This window comes from Podarcis melisellensis, assembly GCF_964234715.1.
Source record: "Podarcis melisellensis genome assembly, chromosome: 13".
NCBI lineage: Eukaryota > Metazoa > Chordata > Lepidosauria > Squamata > Lacertidae > Podarcis > Podarcis melisellensis.
Window position 1 is genome coordinate 14651986 of NC_138545.1, and position 20574 is coordinate 14672559.

The following is a 20574-nucleotide window of genomic DNA, read 5'->3' on the forward strand; positions in this document are numbered from 1 at the left end:
TCTCAGGCCCTGAAACCACCAAGAACACTCCAAACACATGGCATCACTGTTAAAAGACCTCCAATGACTTTGCATCAGCTATGGGCTTGGTTCAGAGTTGTTGTACTCAAGGTTCTTGTACTCGTGTACAAATCCCTGAATACTTTACATCCAGGATACCTCAGAAATAGCCTGAGGTATCCCTGAGATCAGTGGAGGAAGCATGGCTAATGCTTCTCTATGGACTACAAACATGTCTCGTGTCAACAAGAAATTGTGCCTTCAGTGTTGTGGGCCCAACTCTATGGAACTTCCTGCCACAAGAAGTTAGGCAGACACTCTCCCTACTGACTTTCAGAGCTGTTTTATTTCAGAGGGCCTTTGCTTCCTGAATGCTTCTCAGGTTAAAATGGTCACTGCTGGTGGTTGTTTTTCTTTTCTGAGAGATTTAAAATTCTTGAGGTTTTAAATTTTGGAAGTTTAAGTGATGTTTTAAATTGTGTATATTGTACATTTTATTGTTAAAGACAACCTGAGACCTAGGAGGAGGAAAGTGGGATATTATTTCAATCAATCAATCAATCAATCAATCAATCAATGGAAGGAATAGATAAAAATTGCATCCATACAAAGAATCTGAAGCCTGGAGAAAAAATGTATTTGCCTGGCATTCAAAAGCTAAGAACATCAGCGATGGGCAAGCCTGATGAGGGAGAGCACTACACAACCAGGGGCTACCACTGGCAAGGACTCTTCTCTTGCTGCCCCCCTCGGCACCTCTCTTGGAGGGGGTACACAGACAAGGGCTTCAAGTGATCACTGCAGAGCTCAGGTAGGGTGATATAAGACGTCCTTGAGGTACTGAGATTTTGAACCACATGAGTCAAAACCAGCATTTGAATTAGGGCTAGTAATCAAATGGCAACCAGAGTAAAGAGAAATGTTCCTTCTTGTGCCTCTAGGACAGGGAGGGGGCAGGGCTAAAAGAGCTATTGCTTTTTAGCTATAAGGGCACATTCACCCTTAGGAAGCTCTCCAGGACCAGCATGCCATTGGTGAGTGACCCAAAGTGGCTGTGGTCACCTCACACTCTCATGCCTGTGAACACAGGACACATGCATAAATCTCTCTGACCACCTGAACACTGTGTCTGATCTTTAGATTTGTTCTATGTCACCAAATTAGTGGGATCTTTGTTTGGGAAGGGGACATACAAAGTTGCTTGTGGGGCTGGATCAGGCCCTGGACCCATACTGTCCCGGACCAACCTTCAAATATGGAGCTAGCTAAAATTATGATGTAAAAAAGTGATTGTTTCTGACTGTACACCAGCATGAAATTGTACACAGAGCTCTCCACTTCCTCCATACCCTTCAGACAAATCTTCTGGAAAAGGAATTATGGGGACCAAGAAATGGTAGCATATCTAGAAGGCATCCAGCCACAAACTTTGATATGCTTCTCTAGCTTTAGCCTAAGGAGATTTGCATAAACTTGGACAGATATCTCTATGTAGCCTAGCAAGATGAGTATGTATATATAAAAGTATATAATATGTGTAGTAATCATTAATCTCACTTGGTGCTTATTTTAGGCTTCTCTAAATACCGCTCAGCTAATTCCCCCTTAGGTCATGAGAGCTCTATATTTTCTAAACTTGAGCCCACAGTAATCACCCAAATTTAATAAAAGATCCCTAAATGGGGAGGAAGCCTTTGAGCGTTCCTGTTGACCTACCATACAGTGGTACCTCGGGTTACATACGCTTCAGGTTACATATGCTTCAGGTTACAGACTCCGCTAACCCAGAAATAGTACCTCGGGTTAAGAACTTTGCTTCAGGATGAGAACAGAAATTGTGCGGCGGCGGGAGGCCCCATTAGCTAAAGTGGTACCTCAGGTTAAGAACAGTTTCAGGTTAAGAACAGACCTCCAGAACGAATTAAGTTCTCAACCCAAGGTACCACTGTAATAGTAATCCTTGATGCCCCAGTAATAGAGACCATCCTTGCAAGCTGGGTGAAGTTTAATTCAGTTGCATCTTCATCAGTATTGGTATTCATGTTCCGATGGTAAACACCTTTTTCTGGAAAAGCGTGTTCTCCCTAACAGAGAGCACGTGTTGTGGTTGGGGGAACAGGCCACCCTGTCATGACTAGGCAAATTTGGTGGAACCCAGCCTTTAAGAGGTTAATTGGGTTGCTGGGGAATTTTGATTGTTGCCAATTCAGAGGAGGGGTCAGAGGCTTTAAATATAGGGGCCAGACGATGGGACGTCCTCTTGGCCGTTTTGCACCGGATCACCCGCCCTCCCTCCCTTTAATAGGGTGGTTTTTTGTTCACTTGACCTTGCTATGCCTGTCATGGGGTCGTCCGCCTTGGAGCGGGGGCCTGGTAGGAATTTTGCCATTTGGCTGATTGGCTGGTGCCATTTGGTTTTTGCCTACTGCGTAGCAAATCGTGACAACTTGTAAGGTTGGCGGTTAGGCATTGGTTAAATTGGTGCTTGGAGGGTAAGTGCCTATCCCTCCAAATGATGTGAAGGGAATTCCGTTAAAGGAATCCAGGGGCTTGCCATTCTTTTCGTCCTTGTCCGTGGAGCCGGACTTGAGCCGTGCAAGCCCCACCGGAACATGAGGGTGAGAGGTGAGGGTCTGTGTCCCAGCTTCATTTCTCACCCAATACTTGTTTCCCACGTTGGCTTCCGGTGGTGTCCGGAAGGGCCAGCTCTGTCCTTGGGGGGCAAGGACAGATAGTCATAACCAATGCCTAAGCAACCACTCACATTTTTTGTATTTGAATAAAGTTGTGGCCAAAATTATGCCAAAAACCTTAAACAAAAATTGAAGTGTGAAGTGTGAATTATTTTGGGGGGTGGCACTGTGGGACTCAACATGCAAATGATATAGGTATACTGGACCAAGGCAACTTCCTGGGTGGGGTGGGGGGTGGAGGGAAGCATCATTGCTGGCCACCTTTGCATTGGTGTGCTGTTCAAATATTAAAATATGCCTTAGTATATTTGGTGTGTGAAACATGATAGCACCTTTGAGCTCATTGCTATTAATAGCACTAGCAGCAATACATGCTTTCTAAAGGGTCAGCAAACCCTTCTGCTAAAAAATAAAATAAAATACTAGTTACACTCCCTCAATGACAGCACTCACAAATAAAAACATTTTTGGGGCCAGCCTGAATAATACTGGTCAAAGTTTAACTAAGACTTGTCAAGGCTGGTTCACACATGTAATGGTTCTAGGGGTTGCTCGTGCGTAAATCGACGCCACACCTGGCTGGGTTACCTGGGTGAACCCTTTCTGTCCGGACAGCCACTCACCTGTGGCTGTCTCAATCGCTGGCAGAATCTGTCAGTGGGCATTTCTTGAACTTCTTCCAGCAAAGAAGCTCTTCGCCGCCTAGTCGCCGCCTACTCTCCCTGTGCGGAAGCCTTCTGCGCAGGGAGGGTGTGGGCAGTGGCGGACCCGTGCTCTCCCCGCTGGTCTCCGGCGAGGAGTCATGGAGCCACCTCGCCAATTCCCCCATCTGCCCCCCTTCTCCACTGGTGCTATGCTGAATTCCTTCCAGAAGATGGGCTGCTTCTCTCCCTCCCGGGACGCTCTCCAGAATCCCTCTGATGGCAGTTCCCTGACAACACACATGGATGATTTGAACACTATGGATGCTTTAGTTGAGATTCCTGCATTGCAGGGGGTTGGACCAGATGATTGGGATCCTTCCCAACTCTACAATTCTTTGATTCTATGTGATGTCTTGTGTGTCTGAATGGGATCACTGTGAATAAAACCACCAGAGAACTCTTGTCCCACTTCAAAGGTAGTGCTTTAGAATTAGTGACTCCTTTAGAACACTTACACCCCACTTCAAAGTCCCAAGACACTCTCAAAATATGTTACAAAAAAACTACACTCAAATCTGGTACCAGAAACAGAACTGACATTGTTTCTTCGTGTTGCCATGATTATTCTGGTGTTGATTTTTGGTCTCCGCCATTCCTATAGCACATAGCACCTGCCCTGAGGGCCTCCCTGTAATGATGGGTGCTAGTCTGGCCTTTTTAGATGGCTTATATTTGTGGAGCATGGCATTGTTATTCTAAAGCAGCAATGCGGCAGCAAGCAAAGGCTATAGCAGCCAAGACTGCTGCTTGTGGCTGGAAAGCCAAACAGGAAGTTTGTGACTGTTGCCATGGGAACAAAGGGGCAGTCTATTCTATACTGAGCACCGGATGTTAGCTCAGTGGGTTTGTCATATGACCTGTGCTGGAAGTACTTGGGTGGAGTTTATTCTAACTGCTGATGAGTGCAGACATGTTTTCTCTGTACTGAAGTAAAAGACAGGAATAAAAGATGTAAATAGATTTCTGTCTGCTTCTTTCCCCTCCCTGGGGACACCAAAGGGGAGAGAGGAGCAGTTGGTGTGTTTTCCTCACAGCCTGAGGAAAATCGCCGGAACGGACCTCGCGTATGTTTTATCCTGCCGGGAGTCGCCGGAGGGAGGTCTAAGGAATTCAGCCGGTGCCTGAACAGATAGGCACATACCGCTGAGACGGGCGAGAATTCCAACAGTGGTAGCAGAGGATGGTTGCTGTTTTCATCGACCTCTGCATCAAGAAGTGGCCTCCATGGAAGCCTGAGGTGAGAAGGCTGATTCTCTGCAGCCAGAAGCTGACCAGAAGAATCTGAAAGCCAAGCAACGGAGCCCAGGTATGAGATTTTCGGGCTTAGAAGAGTGAAAGCAGATTGAGTTATTCTCTGCTTCACGGGGAGCAGCGTTTGGGTAAAACAGCTCCAGTCAAAAGAGAAACCGCATTCCAAACATTCCTGTGGTTAATCCTGTTCAAGAAAAGGAATGCTGTTGCTTAGCAACGAAGGCCATGCCTCAGAGAGGAGAAGTGAAAGTTAAAATGGAATGTTTTGACTACACAGTTTGAAGAGCTCTTGGAAAATTCCAACGCAGCTAGCGTTGAGAGCTGCCAGGTGCACAGAGTGTAAACAAGCCAGCTATTGGATTTTAGAGGCTTGTGTTTGAGAGTCAATGCAAGGACTCAAGATGGATGCAAAGAAGGGAGCTTTGCCTTCTCCGCCCCTTCTGACCAGTGACAATTATGCATCTTGGTCTATCAAGATGAAGGCCCTGCTGCAGAATCAGAGACTGTTTGGGGTGATTGAAAACCCCATTCCAGCAGCACCAACGCGTGCTTGGGAGTCACAGGATGTGAAGGCCAGAACTGCTATAATTCTGTGCGTGTCAGACTCGCAGTTGATCCACATACAAGATTTAGACCACGCGAAACATGTTTGGGACACGCTGAGACGGACACATCAGAGAGATGCAGGTTCTTCAGCGTTGCTGTATTTTGAGAAGCTGACCAACCTGAGGCTTGCGCCTGATGGAGATGTTCAAGCGCACCTGACGGAAATGAAATTTCTGCGTCAGCAGATGGTGGAACGTAATTTCCGTCTGGATGAGGAAGTGTTTTGCTTCATGGTGATCAACAGCCTGAATCGGACTTACAAAACAGTTGCCAGTCAGCTGGGGTCTCTCCCAGCAGCGGATTTGACTTCGGAGAGGGTCTTTGCCGTGGTTCTGAATGAACAGGACAGACTTGCCGCCCTGGAAGTCAAGGACAGGGGGAGACAAGAACGGAGTTCTGACACCCCCACTGCTGTTGCTACTGGAGAAAGCGCTGAAGCTTTAAACGTTGTCCGATGCTACAATTGTGACCAGATTGGGCATCTTCAGCGGTACTGCAAGAAGCCACGTAAGAACAGAGGAGCCAAGGCCAGCTCCACAAAGTCTGAGGCGTCAGACAAAGGTCACACCAAGCCAAAGGCAAAGACTGCAAAAGCTTTGATGTCGCTAAAAGCCACACCAGAAGCGGGGAATTTCTTTATCCTAGACACCGGATGCACGCAGCATATGTGTCGACACAGAGGACTATTTTCTACGTTTGATGATATATAAATTTTTTATTAAAGTTTTCCATAAAAAGCAATAAACAAATCCATTTATATATCACATATTTAGCCTTACTTGGACCTCCCCCAACCTTTCTGACAATCTTTCGTATTTCCAATCCTCTCTTCACATTCCTTAATTTTATATTGCCATTAAGTATTATGTTTCTATCTTTGCTTGCCTTTTGACAATACTCCTTCTACTTTCACAAAGCCTCTTTAAAACACGCTAGCGTTGTACTATCCTCACATATACTTTCCAAATACTCTGTAAATTTCCCCCAGTCCTCAATAAAATTCTGGTCCTTTTTGTATCTAATTTTCCCCGTTAATTTGTCTAACTCTGCGTAATCTATTAGTTTTGACCTCCATTCCTCTAAAGTCGGAACCGTTTCTTGTTTCCACCTTTGTGCTAGCAGTGTCCTTGCTGCGACAGTAGCATATTGAAACAGTTTAAGATCTCTCCTACTTATATCCGTTCTTGTTATGCCTAGAAGGAAGGTTTCTGGTTTTTTAGCAAAACTGTATTTTAGTAATTTCTTTAGTTCGTTGTATATAGCTTCCCAGAACCCCCTTACTTTTTTACAGTCCCACCACATATGTATGAACGTACCCTCCTTCTCCTTACACCTCCAGCATTTGTTACAGGTTTTATACATTTTTGCCAATTTTGCTGGTGTCATGTACCACCTGTAAACCATCTTCATTACATTTTCTTTTAGTGTGGTACATGCCGTAAATTTCAAATTCTCATTCCATATTTTCTGCCAGTCGTCGAAGTCTATATTGTATCCTAAATCTTTGGCCCACTGAATCATTACTACTTTCACTTCCTCATCTATTGTGTGCCATTCCAGCAAGATTTTGTACATTTTGGAAATTGTTTTGGAGTCGCTGTTCACTATCTCTGTTTGGTATCTCGAATCTTTTTCTTTATACCCCTTTTCTTTCACATCCCTTTTGAACATTTCATTTATTTGATGGTAGTGCAGCATATGTGTCGACACAGAGGACTATTTTCTACGTTTGAGAAGCAAAGCTTCGCGGTGCAACTAGCCAACGGTCAAAAGCTGGAAGCCACCGGGATTGGAACTGTGTATCTTAAAAGTCTGAACTTGACTATAAGCAATGTTTACTTGGTTCCAGATTTGAAGTTTAATCTGCTCAGCGTTTCGCAGATTGCCAAGAAGGGACTAAAACTGTCCTATGATGATGAGAAATGCGAGATCTACAAAGATGGAGAGTTGTATCTTTCTGCCAAAGAGAAAGATGGACTGTATTTGTTGACTTTTGATCAAAGTGATTACATGAAATGTAATTCTTGTGATTCTAACATGATCTCTTTTACAGGTGTAGCCAAGAAGAACACCAAGAAGGTGACCTCGAGGGTCGACAAGGCATTTCAGCGGGTGTATGCTGATGTGATTGGTCCTTTAGCACCTTCTAGAGGCAATGCAAAGTATTACCTAATATGTGTTGATTCTTTTACAGGTTTTGTCTGGATTTATCTTTTGGAGAGACCGAAAGAAGCCTTAGAAAGGATTAAAGAGTTTTGTGATAAGGTTAAAAATATGCATGATGCTGACATAGATTGTCTTTGCACAGATGAGAAGCCAATTTTTCTTTTACAGGTTTTCCAGAGGTTCCTGAAGAAGAAAGGGATAAGACACAAAATTGCTAGTTCCGAAGAAGCTTGGAACAAATGTGTCTGTAGTAGGGTGAACAAAGAATTGCAAAAGGGAATGGAAGCGCAATTGCTTAGTTCACATCTGCCACATGAGTACTGGGCTGAATCGCTAATGTCATTCTGTTACATGTGGTTGAGAAAGTTTTCAAAAGAGTTGGGAAGTTCTCCTTTTGAGAAACTGTTCCACAGAAAACCTTCTGTTGCCCATTTCAAGGTTTTTGGGTCTCATGTGAGAACAGAAGCTCCAGGTGGAGTAAAGAATGCCAGAGGCATTTTTGTGGGTTATGAAAAGGGTCTCTACAGAGTAATTTTGTCTGAATCTGGAAAGGTGATTCTCACAAAATTTCTAGAGAGTGCTCCTGAACAGGAGAGAGTGATTGTTCACACATTTCCCACAGGTGATGATGATTCTGATGATGATGATGATGAGTTTGATCTTATTGAGTTCAGTACTACTGATGATGACAGCGATAGCTCAGACAGCTCAGTTGTCACAGTCATTGAGAGGAAATCTCACATAATGACAAGACCCTCAGAAGAGGAGGATGAACCACTGATTAAGCTTAGTACTGGTTCTCCAGAGAGTTCAAAGGCTGAACCAGAAATCAAAGAAGAGCAGCACCTCTTACGTAGGTCTGAGAGAGCAACGAAGGGTGTACCACCCAAGAGGTATTCACAAGAGTTTGCTAACATAGCTGTTGCTGTTGTAAACGACCAAGGTCAAATTGAAGCTGTGTCTGAGTCAGAGACAAAGGCACAACAGAGAGTTGCTAACCAAGGTAATGCAGATGCACTCATTCCTTGGAAGTCACACAACCAGAGAGGTACATTAGTAAAACCAGTGGCGGGTAGTTCCAAGGGTGGAACTGAAACAACAGGGGAATGTTATAAGTATAACAACTGTTTGTTTTCTTCTCTGGATGACGCTTTGCTCGCAGCACGCATTGATACTTTAGGGGGAGTATGTTATTCTAAAGCAGCAATGCGGCAGCAAGCAAAGGCTATAGCAGCCAAGACTGCTGCTTGTGGCTGGAAAGCCAAACAGGAAGTTTGTGACTGTTGCCATGGGAACAAAGGGGCAGTCTATTCTATACTGAGCACCGGATGTTAGCTCAGTGGGTTTGTCATATGACCTGTGCTGGAAGTACTTGGGTGGAGTTTATTCTAACTGCTGATGAGTGCAGACATGTTTTCTCTGTACTGAAGTAAAAGACAGGAATAAAAGATGTAAATAGATTTCTGTCTGCTTCTTTCCCCTCCCTGGGGACACCAAAGGGGAGAGAGGAGCAGTTGGTGTGTTTTCCTCACAGCCTGAGGAAAATCGCCGGAACGGACCTCGCGTATGTTTTATCCTGCCGGGAGTCGCCGGAGGGAGGTCTAAGGAATTCAGCCGGTGCCTGAACAGATAGGCACATACCGCTGAGACGGGCGAGAATTCCAACAGGCATTAGTACAGATGACACAACTTTAGTATAAAACATACCCCTCAAATTGGATCATGGAGGAGATTGCAAGCCTTGTTGCTTTAATCCCAACAGGAATACAATATAGTCTCCTGAGGACCCCCCACACACACACACACATTGCCCAGGCTGCATTTTACAAAATGAAGAAAGAAAATCTAGTCACAGGCCACATCTATTACATCCATCATTTTGTATATGCCAGTGGCGTAGCGTGGGGGGTGCAGGGGGGGCCGGCCGCACCGGGCACAACATCTGGGGGTTAGGGTTAGGGGGCGCAAATCCATGGGTTAGGGGGAGCAAATTACTTGCCTTGCCCCGGGTGCTGACAACCCACGCTACGCCACTGGTATATGCCGGTTCTTGTGAAAAATGTTTTGCTATGAAGAAATCCGTTAAAGATTGGCCTTATTCTCTCTGAACATAACAAGCTCTTCTGATTTCCTGCTTTTACTCGTAAATAGCTTGTAAACCATGGGTAGGCAAACTAAGGCTCGGGGGCCGGATCTGGCCCAATCGCCTTCTAAATCCGGCGTGCGGACAGTCTGGGAGTCAGCATGTTTTTACATAAGTAGAATGTGTTCTTTTATTTAAAATCTCTGGGTTATTTGTGGGGCCTGCCTAGTGTTTTTACATGAGTAGAATGTGTGCTTTTATTTAAAATGCATCTCTGGGTTATTTGTGGGGCACAGGAATTATTTGATTTTTATCCCTTCAAAATATAGTCCAGCCTTCCACAAGGTCTGAGGGACAGTGGACCAGCCCCCTGCTGAAAAAGTTTGCTGACCCCTGTTGTAAACTGTTCATAGACAGAATGTAGGTACAGATCCACACTTTTTTTTGCTTCTGATAGAATGAGCTTTATTGAGAGAATAACCATTAAGAGAAACCAACCGAATACTTAGTTTTAGAAGCTTGGCGCCATTGCTCTTAGGGCCACAGCTCTCAAGGTCCCCTGGAAAGGGCAAATGACTGTTAAACCGGGAAAAGCCAATGATGTGGGTGTGTTGCAGGTAGAAATGGCCAAATGAGCATTCTGGCTTCAATGTGCAGAGCGTGGCTTGTGTGGTTTTCTGCCTATCACAGCAGCTTTGCCAGGTGAACGGGCTTCTTGTTTTCGCAGGTGACACGAATGCGTCTGGAGGTAACTGTGCCTTTGTATTTGCAGTCATTAGGAGGTTTACCATTGATGAACCTGCAGATGGTCATGGAGAACGGATTGTTGCTGTCATATAATTTTTCCTTGAACTGCTTCCCGCCATTGCCACAGACATCTTGGACAGAATCCGTGGGGTTGTTGATGAAGGTATTGGTGAATTTGCACACCACTGGATTCAGCTTCCTCTGCACCATCATGAGGTTGCAGTAGGCATTGAGGTTGGGGGCTGAGGTTTTGGGGTAATTGATGTGCTTCTTTTGAAAAGCTGCCCAAGACTGCCCTTCGCAGGACTGCACCAGGAGGACGCTGAGAAGGATGGCCAGACGAACCAGCAGGCAGCGAGAGACCAGCATGGCTGCGTCTAAGAATCTACTGGGAGGAAAAGGAAGGGGAAGGAAAAAAGGAAACGTTAAAGAGATGCCTATTTCTTAAGGGGGGGGTGACAAGAACCTTTATGCACCTTACAGATAAAGTAGTGGTAAAATTTGGAGTGTTTGTGGGAAGCTTCTATGGAAACAAAATTAAATATGGTTGGCACGAATGGGAGGTCCTGCCCCCTTTGACTCAAATATCAGGTGTGTTATGTCACGGCTAAAAGAAACTGCTGTTTCTTTAATGTGAAAAGAACTAAGTAAGCGACCTACAATGACTCATGCAACCTTTGACATAATGGTACCTGTATATATAGAGTGGTCAGTGTTAGTGTTGGGTGTGGGTTGGTTGGTTAGAGAAAGCTGGTAGTGTTGATGTGTGTACAGTTGGTTGGTTGTTTTTCAGATAAAGCGTATTCTCCTTCATGGAGAGCACGTGTTGTGGTGGGGGCCGCCAGGACACTCCAAAGTTGTGGGGCCAGCTAATTGACCGTTGGCCACTGATATGATTGGGCTTCCCTTGTTGTTGGGAAGACGTTAATGTTGCCATTTGTTGATTGACAGCCAGAAATACTAAAACTACTTGCACGAGGCTAGGGCTTCCTCTTTTCGCCCGTGCATCGGATTGCCTGTCCCCCGCTCCCTAGAATTAGGGTTGTTCGCGTTGACCTTGCTATGCCTGTCATGGGGTCGTCTGCTTTTGGGGCAGGGGCTCGGTAGGAATTTTGTCCATCTGGCTGATTGGCTGGTGCCATTTGGTTTTTGCCTACTGTGTAGCAAATCGTCACAACTTGTAAGGTTGCGGTTAGGCATTGGTTTATGGTTTGGTTGGTTGAGGGGCATGGATTAGCTGTGCCTGCCCCTCTAATGCTGCTGCTGCAAGGGATTCCATTAACGGAATCGGGGGCTAACTATTACTTGTCCACCCTGTCAAGGGGACTCGGGCCACTGCAAGAGCTTCTGGCTGCATTTGGGGTGGGCTGAGGGCAGGTTCCCTGCTCCGTTGCTAGCCCCAAGTATATTCCCCTTTTCTGACTTTTGCAGGCGTGCGGAATTTCAGACTGTCCCCCATGGTGGGGGCAGCTAGTCGCAACCAATGCCTAAGAAACCACTCATTTGTTTGTATTTTAATAAAGTTGTGGCCAAAATTATGCCAAAAACCTTAAACAAAAATTCCGTGTGATGTGTGAGTTATTGGGGTGGCCCTGGGGACCTCGACACACAAAAGACTTTAAAGAATAAAAGCAGAATTCTGCAAAGTACTCTTTTTCAAGGACTCTTTGTGCTGACTAGGGTCCGAGGACCAGACAAAGGAGGTCAGAACATTTGCTTTTTTCTAACACTGACCTGTTATCTGTGCGAGAGAGATTTGGATCAGAACCGGACTGGAGGAGGGAGAGATAAAGAGCCCCCTGCCTCTGCTACCATGATCACACATACCCCCAAATGCCTAATTTTTATAAACCAATTTACTTGATTCTGAACTCAATTCAAAATGTTGGTGCTGACCTTTAAAGCTGTAAATGGCCTTGGCCCAGTAAAGGGAACCAGGCAGTACAGGGAACCAGGCAGAGGGCCTTCTCGGTGGTGGTGCCTGCCCTGTGGAATACCCTTCCATCAGCTGTTAAGGAAATAAACAACCATCTGACTTTTAGAAGACATCTGAAAGCAGCCCTGTTTAGTGAAGTTTTTAATGTTTGATGTTTTATCGCTTTTATTATTAATAATAATAATATTCTGTTGGGAGGCACTCAAAGTGGCTGAGGAAACCCAGCCCAGGGTGGGGTATAAATAATAAATTATTATTATTATGTGCTAATTACAGAGCCAATGTGGTGCACTGATTGCTGTTACCTTCAAGTAATCCTTCAGATTTCATGCTATGCCCATCAGCTGCATGCACATGTTGATGGATGTCCCTCCCTCGTTCTCTTACAATGGCAATGGTGCCCAGCTGCAGTCGAGGAGGATGCAGCACGGCAGACAAACATCCTTCCAATCAGCCCAATTGGACTGATTGGAAGGGTGCATGCCTGTTGCATCTTCCTGCCACCCTGCCAGTCTCACCCTGTCCATGCTACACCTCTGGTGCCCACCTGAGAGGTGCCGGAACTGAGTTATGACTGGAAAATGCCCTGGATGTAGCACTGGGCAGAGATTCACTTACCTGCCACTGGGTTCAGCTCCACGTCAAAGAAATGGATCACACTCCGGTTGGAAGGAGCTACTTGCCTCTGACTCTGGTCAACAAGGAGCTTTCTATACAGTAAGCAGCTAGGCAGGGCAAAGAGGGGAGAGGGAAAAAGACCAGGAAGTGATTTGTGTCGAAATCAATTCCTATCCCAATGCTTCCCAGTAATTACTGACTAGCGACAGGCTCATATTCAAAGTGGTAGGGCATGTTGAAACGTGAAATCCCATTGTCTTAGAGCTGTGTTTTCCAAAACAACATGATGAGATGGTGGCCTCATCTTAATTGTTGCCTCAGATAGAAAGAGCTGTGTTCCCTTTCGTAGTACGACTCATGCAATGCATTGGTGACTAATATACCCACAATACAGTGGTACCTCTAATTACGTACTTAATTTGTTCCGGAGGTCCGTTCTTAACCTGAAACTGTTCTCAACCTGAAGCACCACTTTAGCTAATGGGGCCTCCCACTGCCGCCGTGCCGCCACCGCACGATTTCTGTTCTCATCCTGAAGCAAAGTTCTTAACCCAAGGTACTATTTCTGGGTTAGCAGAGTCTGTAACCTGAGGCGTATGTAAGCCGAGGTACCACTGTAATTACCAAAATGATTATGCATTCTTCATCAATCTTCTGAGAAAAATACAAAAACTTATACAAAGCCACAGAGACTTACGAACTATCCAACCTAAGATGAACTGATTTCAATGGATTTTTCAAGTACTTAGCTCAGTCTTTTGTTTTCTTTATATTTTAGGGTAAGTTCATGAAGATACCAACAAAAGGTAAGTTCAATGTTGTTCACAATAGTGAGAGATGCTAGTGAAGTTGTAGATGGATGTTAGTGAAGTTGTAGACAGGGTCTTGGCGTTTTGCACCTGTTTCGCCCTGGCAATCTAAGTAATCAGGAGGCCGCTGTTCGCCCCCAATGGAGCCCTTTTACTGGGGCTTGCAGGTAACACACTCCCAAGGCAGTTTTCCGGGCTTCTTCAGTGGTCTAATCTCAAAGCCTTGATACGTATATTGATATTCAATTCCATAGAGAATACTATTTCTTGGCTTAAGCTTAAGAGACTGATTTACTTAGATTCGCTGGCATCTCCAGGTATGGATGGGAGAAACCTTTGTCAAAAACCCTCGAGAATGACTTCCACTTGGTGCAGACAATACTAAACTAGATAGACCAGAGTTCTGACTCAGCCTAATGCAACTTCCTGTGTTGTTGCTTTTTATGGGATGGGCCCTGTCTCTTATTAAGCCCTGGATTTTTTCAAAATCCCTCTTGGTTTCTCGCTTTCTCCCTGTCATTCAGGAATTCTGAACCATTTGATGTGAATTTGAGGAATTTGCAGCACATTTGTTCAAATATTTGTCATTGAGTGATGTGCTGCTAGCTTGTCCCATGTTCTCCCATATAGTAGGGGGCCAGGAATCAATATTCTTTCAACAGCAACAGTGCCCAAGGGCTCTGACTAATTGTTTTGAACCTCCTTGGAATGCTTGGATGCAACTTCCAAATAGGAATAGGGAATTCCAACACAGTTTGTAGTGGTTAAGAGCGGTAGTCTCGTAATCTGGGGAACCGGGTTCGAGTCTCCGCTCCTCCACATGCAACTGCTGGGTGACCTTGGGCCAGTCACACTTCTCTGAAGTCTCTCAGCCCCACTCACCTCACAGAGTGTTTGTTGTGGGGGAGGAAGGGAAAGGAGAATGTTAGCCGCTTTGAGACTCCTTACAAGGAGTGAAAGGCATGATATCAAATCCAAACTCTTCTTCTTCTTCTTCTTGGCTTGTCAGCCTCAGGGAAAACTGCTTCCTGGGAGCAAGGAGACTGCAATCAAGCCATCTGCCAAGTTTGCATCACTTTCCCACGAAGTCAGCCTTCTCCTAACTTGCTGCTCTTTGGATGTTGTTGGACTCCAACTCCCATCAGCCCCAGCCAGAATGACCAATGGCCAAAGATTGTGGGAGCTGTAGTCCTGCAATATCTGGAAGGCCAGTTGTGTCCCATCAGTACTAAGATGAATGGATGGGAAAGAAAGGCTAAAAAGGATTTGTGTATTATTATTATTATTATTATTATTATTATTATTATTATTATTATTATTACTATTATTTGTATACCGCCCTTCATCTGAAGATCGCAGGGCGGTTTACAACATAAAGATACAAAACGAGAACACAAAATACATAATAAAACAAACAAAACAAAACAAAACAATAACCCCCCCCTTACCACAAACACATTTAAAAGGACATAGAATGTTAATCCGCCTAAAGCCTGGTTATAGAAAAATGTTTAAATTAAGGTTTCCTAAACTAGTATGCCTAAATCCGAGAGGGAGCAGGAGTGTTTAAGAACATTGAAAGATGGGAAGAAGGTCGAGAGTTCTCCAGCACAGAAAAAGTGGATTTGATGATAGCAGATTTCTGTGACTGGAAACCTGACTGAGGCCTGTCCTGAATGTCATCAACTAAGAAAAACTAGATCTGGGTGAAAATAGATGCCACAAAATGAATGATTAAGAAAGAAACGTGAGAGCCTTTAATTTGTTCATATGCAATGTTTTATTCACTTCTAATTTAAAGATAATGAATAAAAAAGGTTTGTAAGGTTTTTAATGTGTATTTATATAGTCCTTACTTTTCTTTTTACATGTGCAGCCAATATATGTGTAGCATATATATATATTGTGAGCAGTGGCTCCCAATAATCACAACAGCGTTGAAAATAAAACATCACAATCATTATAACACCAAACACAAAAGCACAGAAATAAAGCAAACAGCAGCAAGAAATTCTTTAAAGCGATACGATTCAATAATGTCATGGTAACTCGTAGCGCTGCCAGGATACTTCCCAATCACATGTGCTGAATACAATATATTCCAGCACATTGTCACTTATTTCTGTAAAATGATATTACAGAGGTACCTCGGTTTTCGAACGTCATCTGTTCCGGAAGACGGTTTGAGTTCTGAAACGTTCGAAGGCCACAGGATCTTGCATTCAGTGGAAGCTGTGTTGCATGTTCGACTTCCAAGGCATATCCGAAAACTGAAGCATTTCGAAAATCGAAATGTTCATCAACGGAGACGTTCAAAAACCGAGGTACCACTGTGTAAACATGTTGGATCAGATTCAGTCTCATTCATATTTAGGGTAGTCTCCTTACTGTTTGGAATACCAGTGATGACTCAGTGAAGCCCTATTGATTTCAGTGGGCCTAATCTGCATATGATTCAATCTTGATCCCATGGTGGTGGCCATGATTAAGAATGACAATATTAGCGTTGAAACAGTGTCATCCGTATACACAGCACTTTGCAGAGCAACAAACATTAAAGGCGACTCCTTGCCCCAGTGAGCTACCAATCTATTTGAGAATGGGGGAGGTGAGAAATAAAGGGGGAAGGAAAAGTCGAGGCAAGGGAAGGTTTCAATGGATTAATGTGAACACAGCTATTTCATGTACTTGGGCTTTGTTTTGACTGGGATACAGAATTTGATGAATACACAGGGAAGAGAGATTCCTTCAGGTCTACCAATGGTGCTTCAAAGAGAGGTCACAATCTGGCTTTCGTCATAGTGCACCGGCCAGCCGCCTTCGCAGCCAATGACGATGTACCTGGGCGAAATGTTCTCCTTGTATTCACACGGTGGGCGAGTGGAGCCCCCCCGGAGTGTGCAAGTGGTGACTCTGAAGTGCTGCCGGCTCTTCCGCAGCTCCCCCGAGGGAAGCCCTCCTTCGGCACACACGGCCCGGATCTGCCGCTTGGAGCCGTGGATGAAAGTGTTCACCTCCTTGCACTCGGGTTTGGTCAGGCCACGGCTGCCCATGAGGGTGTTGCAGTATCGGCCGTGGAAGCGGCTCCTGGGCTCATCTCGGTGCTGGTTCAGGAACTTCTCATAGCGGGGGTTGTTGCCACAGGATGACTCAGGGAGTAGATCAACCAGCAGGGCTGCAAGGAATAGGCAACAGACGCCTTCGGACAGCCTCATTCTTCCTAGCACCTAGGATTGTAATATAAATTATAATGCATACTATAATACATAATACATATTATAATGCATAAATTAAGTTATGGCAGCAGATAAAGAAACAACAAAACAACAACAACACCACAAACTGGCTTATAAGCATAAAACCAAATTTACTAGAATAATAGCTAGAATAGAGATAGACTTATAACCATTCAAAAAACAAGCATACTAAGGTGCCATGTGCAAGACAAAGCCTGGAGATAATGTAAACATGGAGTGGATAAGTGTACAACTCTATCTTAACAAATTACATGTACACTAAACGTTATACGGACTGGATAAATGAACCATTCAACAAGTAGTGTAAGTCCAATCACAGAACGGCAACCCCATACTACCACAACGGCAAGGGTAGCGCTCTGGAGAATATGAAAAAGTTTTTCAAAGCTGTTTTTCAAAGATTGAGCTGGATGAGATGTTCTTCAATGGGTCTTGAGTTGGAAACACAAAGCCGGGTTCAAGGATCAATCACGGGAAGGCAAATCAAAGCCACCACCCTGGTGAGAATAACGCAAGTGGGCAAAAGGTGACCTCTTCTCCGGATTTATTACAGGTTTCGCTACACGCTTCATCAGTCCGAAAAGCTGCATGATGCAAAATAGCACTCCAATTACAATGTGTGGTAAACCATAAAAATTAGAAAAGATTAAGGATGAATTTGCTGAACCAATTTTTAAGTGGAATACAAAAAAGGGAGGCGTGAGGAAGTCAGGAAAATAAGTTAACTAAAGAAGAGAGGTTAAAAACGAGGATTTTTTTGTTATTCCTTTTTCTTTTCCCCCCCTTTTTTCTTTTTTCTATGTCAATTGTCTGTTTTTTTGTACTTTTGTATTTTTGTGCTTTTGTATTTTTTCTTGTGTTTTTTCTATTTATTGTCTTATTCTGAACATTTTAATAAAATATTATTTAAATTTTTTTTTTAGAAAAGATCAGTCTTATACTATACCTTACCCAATCATACAAAACAGTTTGCTCATGATAAAGAAAGTATTCACAGGCACAGCTAGTGTTCAGACTCATAACAAGCAGTTAAATACAATACAGGAGTATAGAATCAATCATCACATGATTACATGGTTAAAGCTGCAGCATCACTTTTCTGTTACAACCAAACAACAGTACACTCATACATAGCATTCTAGATCGAATTCAGTATTCAAACCCTTTGCATATAAGGTTCCTAATTGAAATATTAATTTATACTCTTTCTGTAACAAGGCTCTTCGTACATCTACAGTTCTAAAAGGTTGTTTTTTAAAGGTCCACAAGATTAAAAAAACCTCAGATTATTCTCTGTATGGGCTGCTTGCTGGAAATGCTGGACTAATGGGGCGTCTAAACATATGTTATGTATTTGGACCTATGCTCAGAGATTCTGGTCCTAATTGCACGAGTGGTACTCCCTACATATAACAGCCCACAAGCGCAGCGGATACAGTATACACTTATCTGAAGAAGTGTGCATGCACACGAAAGCTCATACCAAGAACTAACTTAGTTGGTCTTTAAGGTGCTACTGGAAGGAATTTTTTTTGTTTTGACAGTATACACAGTTTTTAGTAGAACAATTTGTGTGTCCTTATTTTTGCCACGAGAGGGCAGTGCGGTGACAGAATTGCTAACCTGGCATTTGCACAGTGAACACAACCTCTCCCTCTGTGCCCAGAACAGATGTGATGTGCAAATTCTAATAAGCATTCATATAAATCGGACATAGACATGGAGAAGAGAGGGGTACTGCTTTGATAGCTGAACACGTCATTCCCCTTCCCCCTGCAGAAAGGCTATAGGTGATTCAGAGGAGGATGGGCATGTGACGCAGGAAGGAGTCTGGTGCTCCAATGGCAGCCCTGAGTTTCAGATATGAATAGGGGTCTCACACCATGGGCTCTTCCAGATGAGCTGTTTATTGAGAATCCATCCTGATTTGCTGGCACAATGCTTAGACCAAGACTGTGGCCACGTTCCCAATCACTGCATTCACTGTATTACCAGTATCATGTTTTTATTGTGTTTTCACAGGACGTTACCCAAAATGCATTGTGTATCCTGCACTTTGTTATAAATTGAGGTGTTGTTTCTCAACCCAGCTTCATGCCAAAAGGAGTCCTTAAGTCACTCCTAATTTTTCTCTAGCAAAAATCTGAACATGTTTGCCAAGGGAATCACATCCCTCACCCCCATCAATAATAAAAAAGGTAAAGGTAAAGGAGCCCTGGACGGTTAAAGTGACTATGGGGTTGCTCATCTCGCTTTAGGCCGACAGAGCCGGCGTTTGCCCACAGACAACCTTCCGGGTCATGTGGCCAGCAGGACTAAACCCCTTCTGGCACAACGGGACACCATGACAGTAACCAGAGCGCATGGAAACGCCGTTTACCTTCCCGCCGCAGTGGTACCTATTTATCTACTTGCACTGGCATGCTTTCGAACTGCTAGGTTGGCAGGAGCTGGGACAGAGCAAAGGGAGCTCACATCGCATGGATTTGAAATGCCGACCTTCCAATCAGCAAGCCCAAGAGGCCCCGTGGTTTAGAGCATAGCGCCACCCGCTCCCTACCCCCATCAATACCCCCTGGTTAGTACAGAAACAGAAATGAACAGCCTATGTGAACATCAAGGAGGAGGTGGCAGAACTGTGAAATGTAGTAGTGGAAAAAAATAACTTCACTGTTCTCTAAGGTGGTAATGGGAACACTATGCCTGAACTTTATTGAGCATTTGTTCTGATTTATTTGGAGGGGGTTATATGGCAAAGACCATTCCTCCTGAATCCACCCTAATTCACAACTTCCCATAAAGTCCATTATTGTGTTTGAAGTAGATTTGCAGCACCATGGTTGCAGTGTGCCTTGTATGAATTTAATTGTGCTGACATTCTGGAGGCAACCAAAATTATGTTTTGCATATCACCACATAAGGATCGCTAATTGGACCGGGCAGGATGACAGGCTGGTGAGTGGAAATGGATTGATCTGCTCTTTCAACATTTGAACAAAAGCCAAAATCTGCATATGAAGTGTTTTTAGGCATGGGGTTAAACAGTTCGCGTGCAAATCTTTCTTACAGGCACAGCTGCAGCAGCTGGTTGAAAAATTGGCAGCCCTACCGTCATCCTGGTTGCCCCATGCCTGACCCACACCCGTTTCTGTAGGTTAGGAATGTGAATTTGAAGTCCATTGCAGGAAAACTAGAAAACAGTGGGATCAGCTTTGGTCTACTTGCTACACGGTGTGTTTAAATCAAATCACATGGTATTCCTGGTGCTCTGATGAAAATAGGCAGAGGGGTTAAAAGTTAGTGCTGTTCCTGGAATCCTTATGGCAGTCTCACCCTCCATTTTCTCTTTCACCAGTTAGGAAAGAAAACAGCAGCAACTGGGTGTGGCAGGAGACAGGAATCCAAGAACTGGTCCACAGGACAATGGAAGGAAGATGCAAATCAGGTTCCTTCAGATAATGGGGAAAAGACAAAACAGCAGAGGGAAGGAGAGAAAGGAATGCAAAAAGGACTCACTTTTTCCAGGGGGACCGTATTGGATTCAGCTCCACACAGATCAAGCTGCTGATTTACCACTCTGTTGTACTTTTGAGCCAATGAAAAGTTTGCCAAAAGTTTCATAACTTTTTCCTAGGAAGAAATCCATGGATTGTGCCTGACTGGGTTTTATATAAACTATGCCTCTCCCTTCTGGCTATCATATT

At 44.2% G+C, this 20574-nt stretch overlaps 1 protein-coding gene and 1 pseudogene across 4 annotated transcripts; both read right to left on the reverse strand.

Moving 5' to 3' along the window:
* Positions 1–9941: 9941 nt before the first annotated feature.
* On the reverse strand, positions 9942–13148 carry LOC309354019 (ribonuclease pancreatic pseudogene; annotated as a pseudogene). Of its 2 annotated transcripts, none has more exons than XR_014173370.1 (2): positions 12805–13148; positions 9942–10635 (listed from the first exon to the last, which is right to left on the reverse strand). The product of XR_014173370.1 is annotated as a ribonuclease pancreatic pseudogene (transcript). The 2 variants fall into 2 exon arrangements; XR_014173371.1 differs by having other exon boundaries at positions 9942–10638.
* A 2674-nt stretch (positions 13149–15822) lies between these two features.
* On the reverse strand, positions 15823–20574 carry LOC309355179 (ribonuclease-like). Of its 2 annotated transcripts, XM_081885752.1 has the most exons (3): positions 20387–20434; positions 20223–20283; positions 15823–16840 (listed from the first exon to the last, which is right to left on the reverse strand). In XM_081885752.1, exon 3 carries the CDS (start codon positions 16826–16828, stop codon positions 16382–16384), a length of 447 nt encoding a protein of 148 aa, XP_081741878.1. In that variant the 5' UTR covers positions 16829–16840; positions 20223–20283; positions 20387–20434; the 3' UTR covers positions 15823–16381. The 2 variants fall into 2 exon arrangements, with proteins under 2 accessions (XP_081741878.1, XP_081741877.1); XM_081885751.1 differs by lacking the exon at positions 20223–20283 and having other exon boundaries at positions 20387–20574.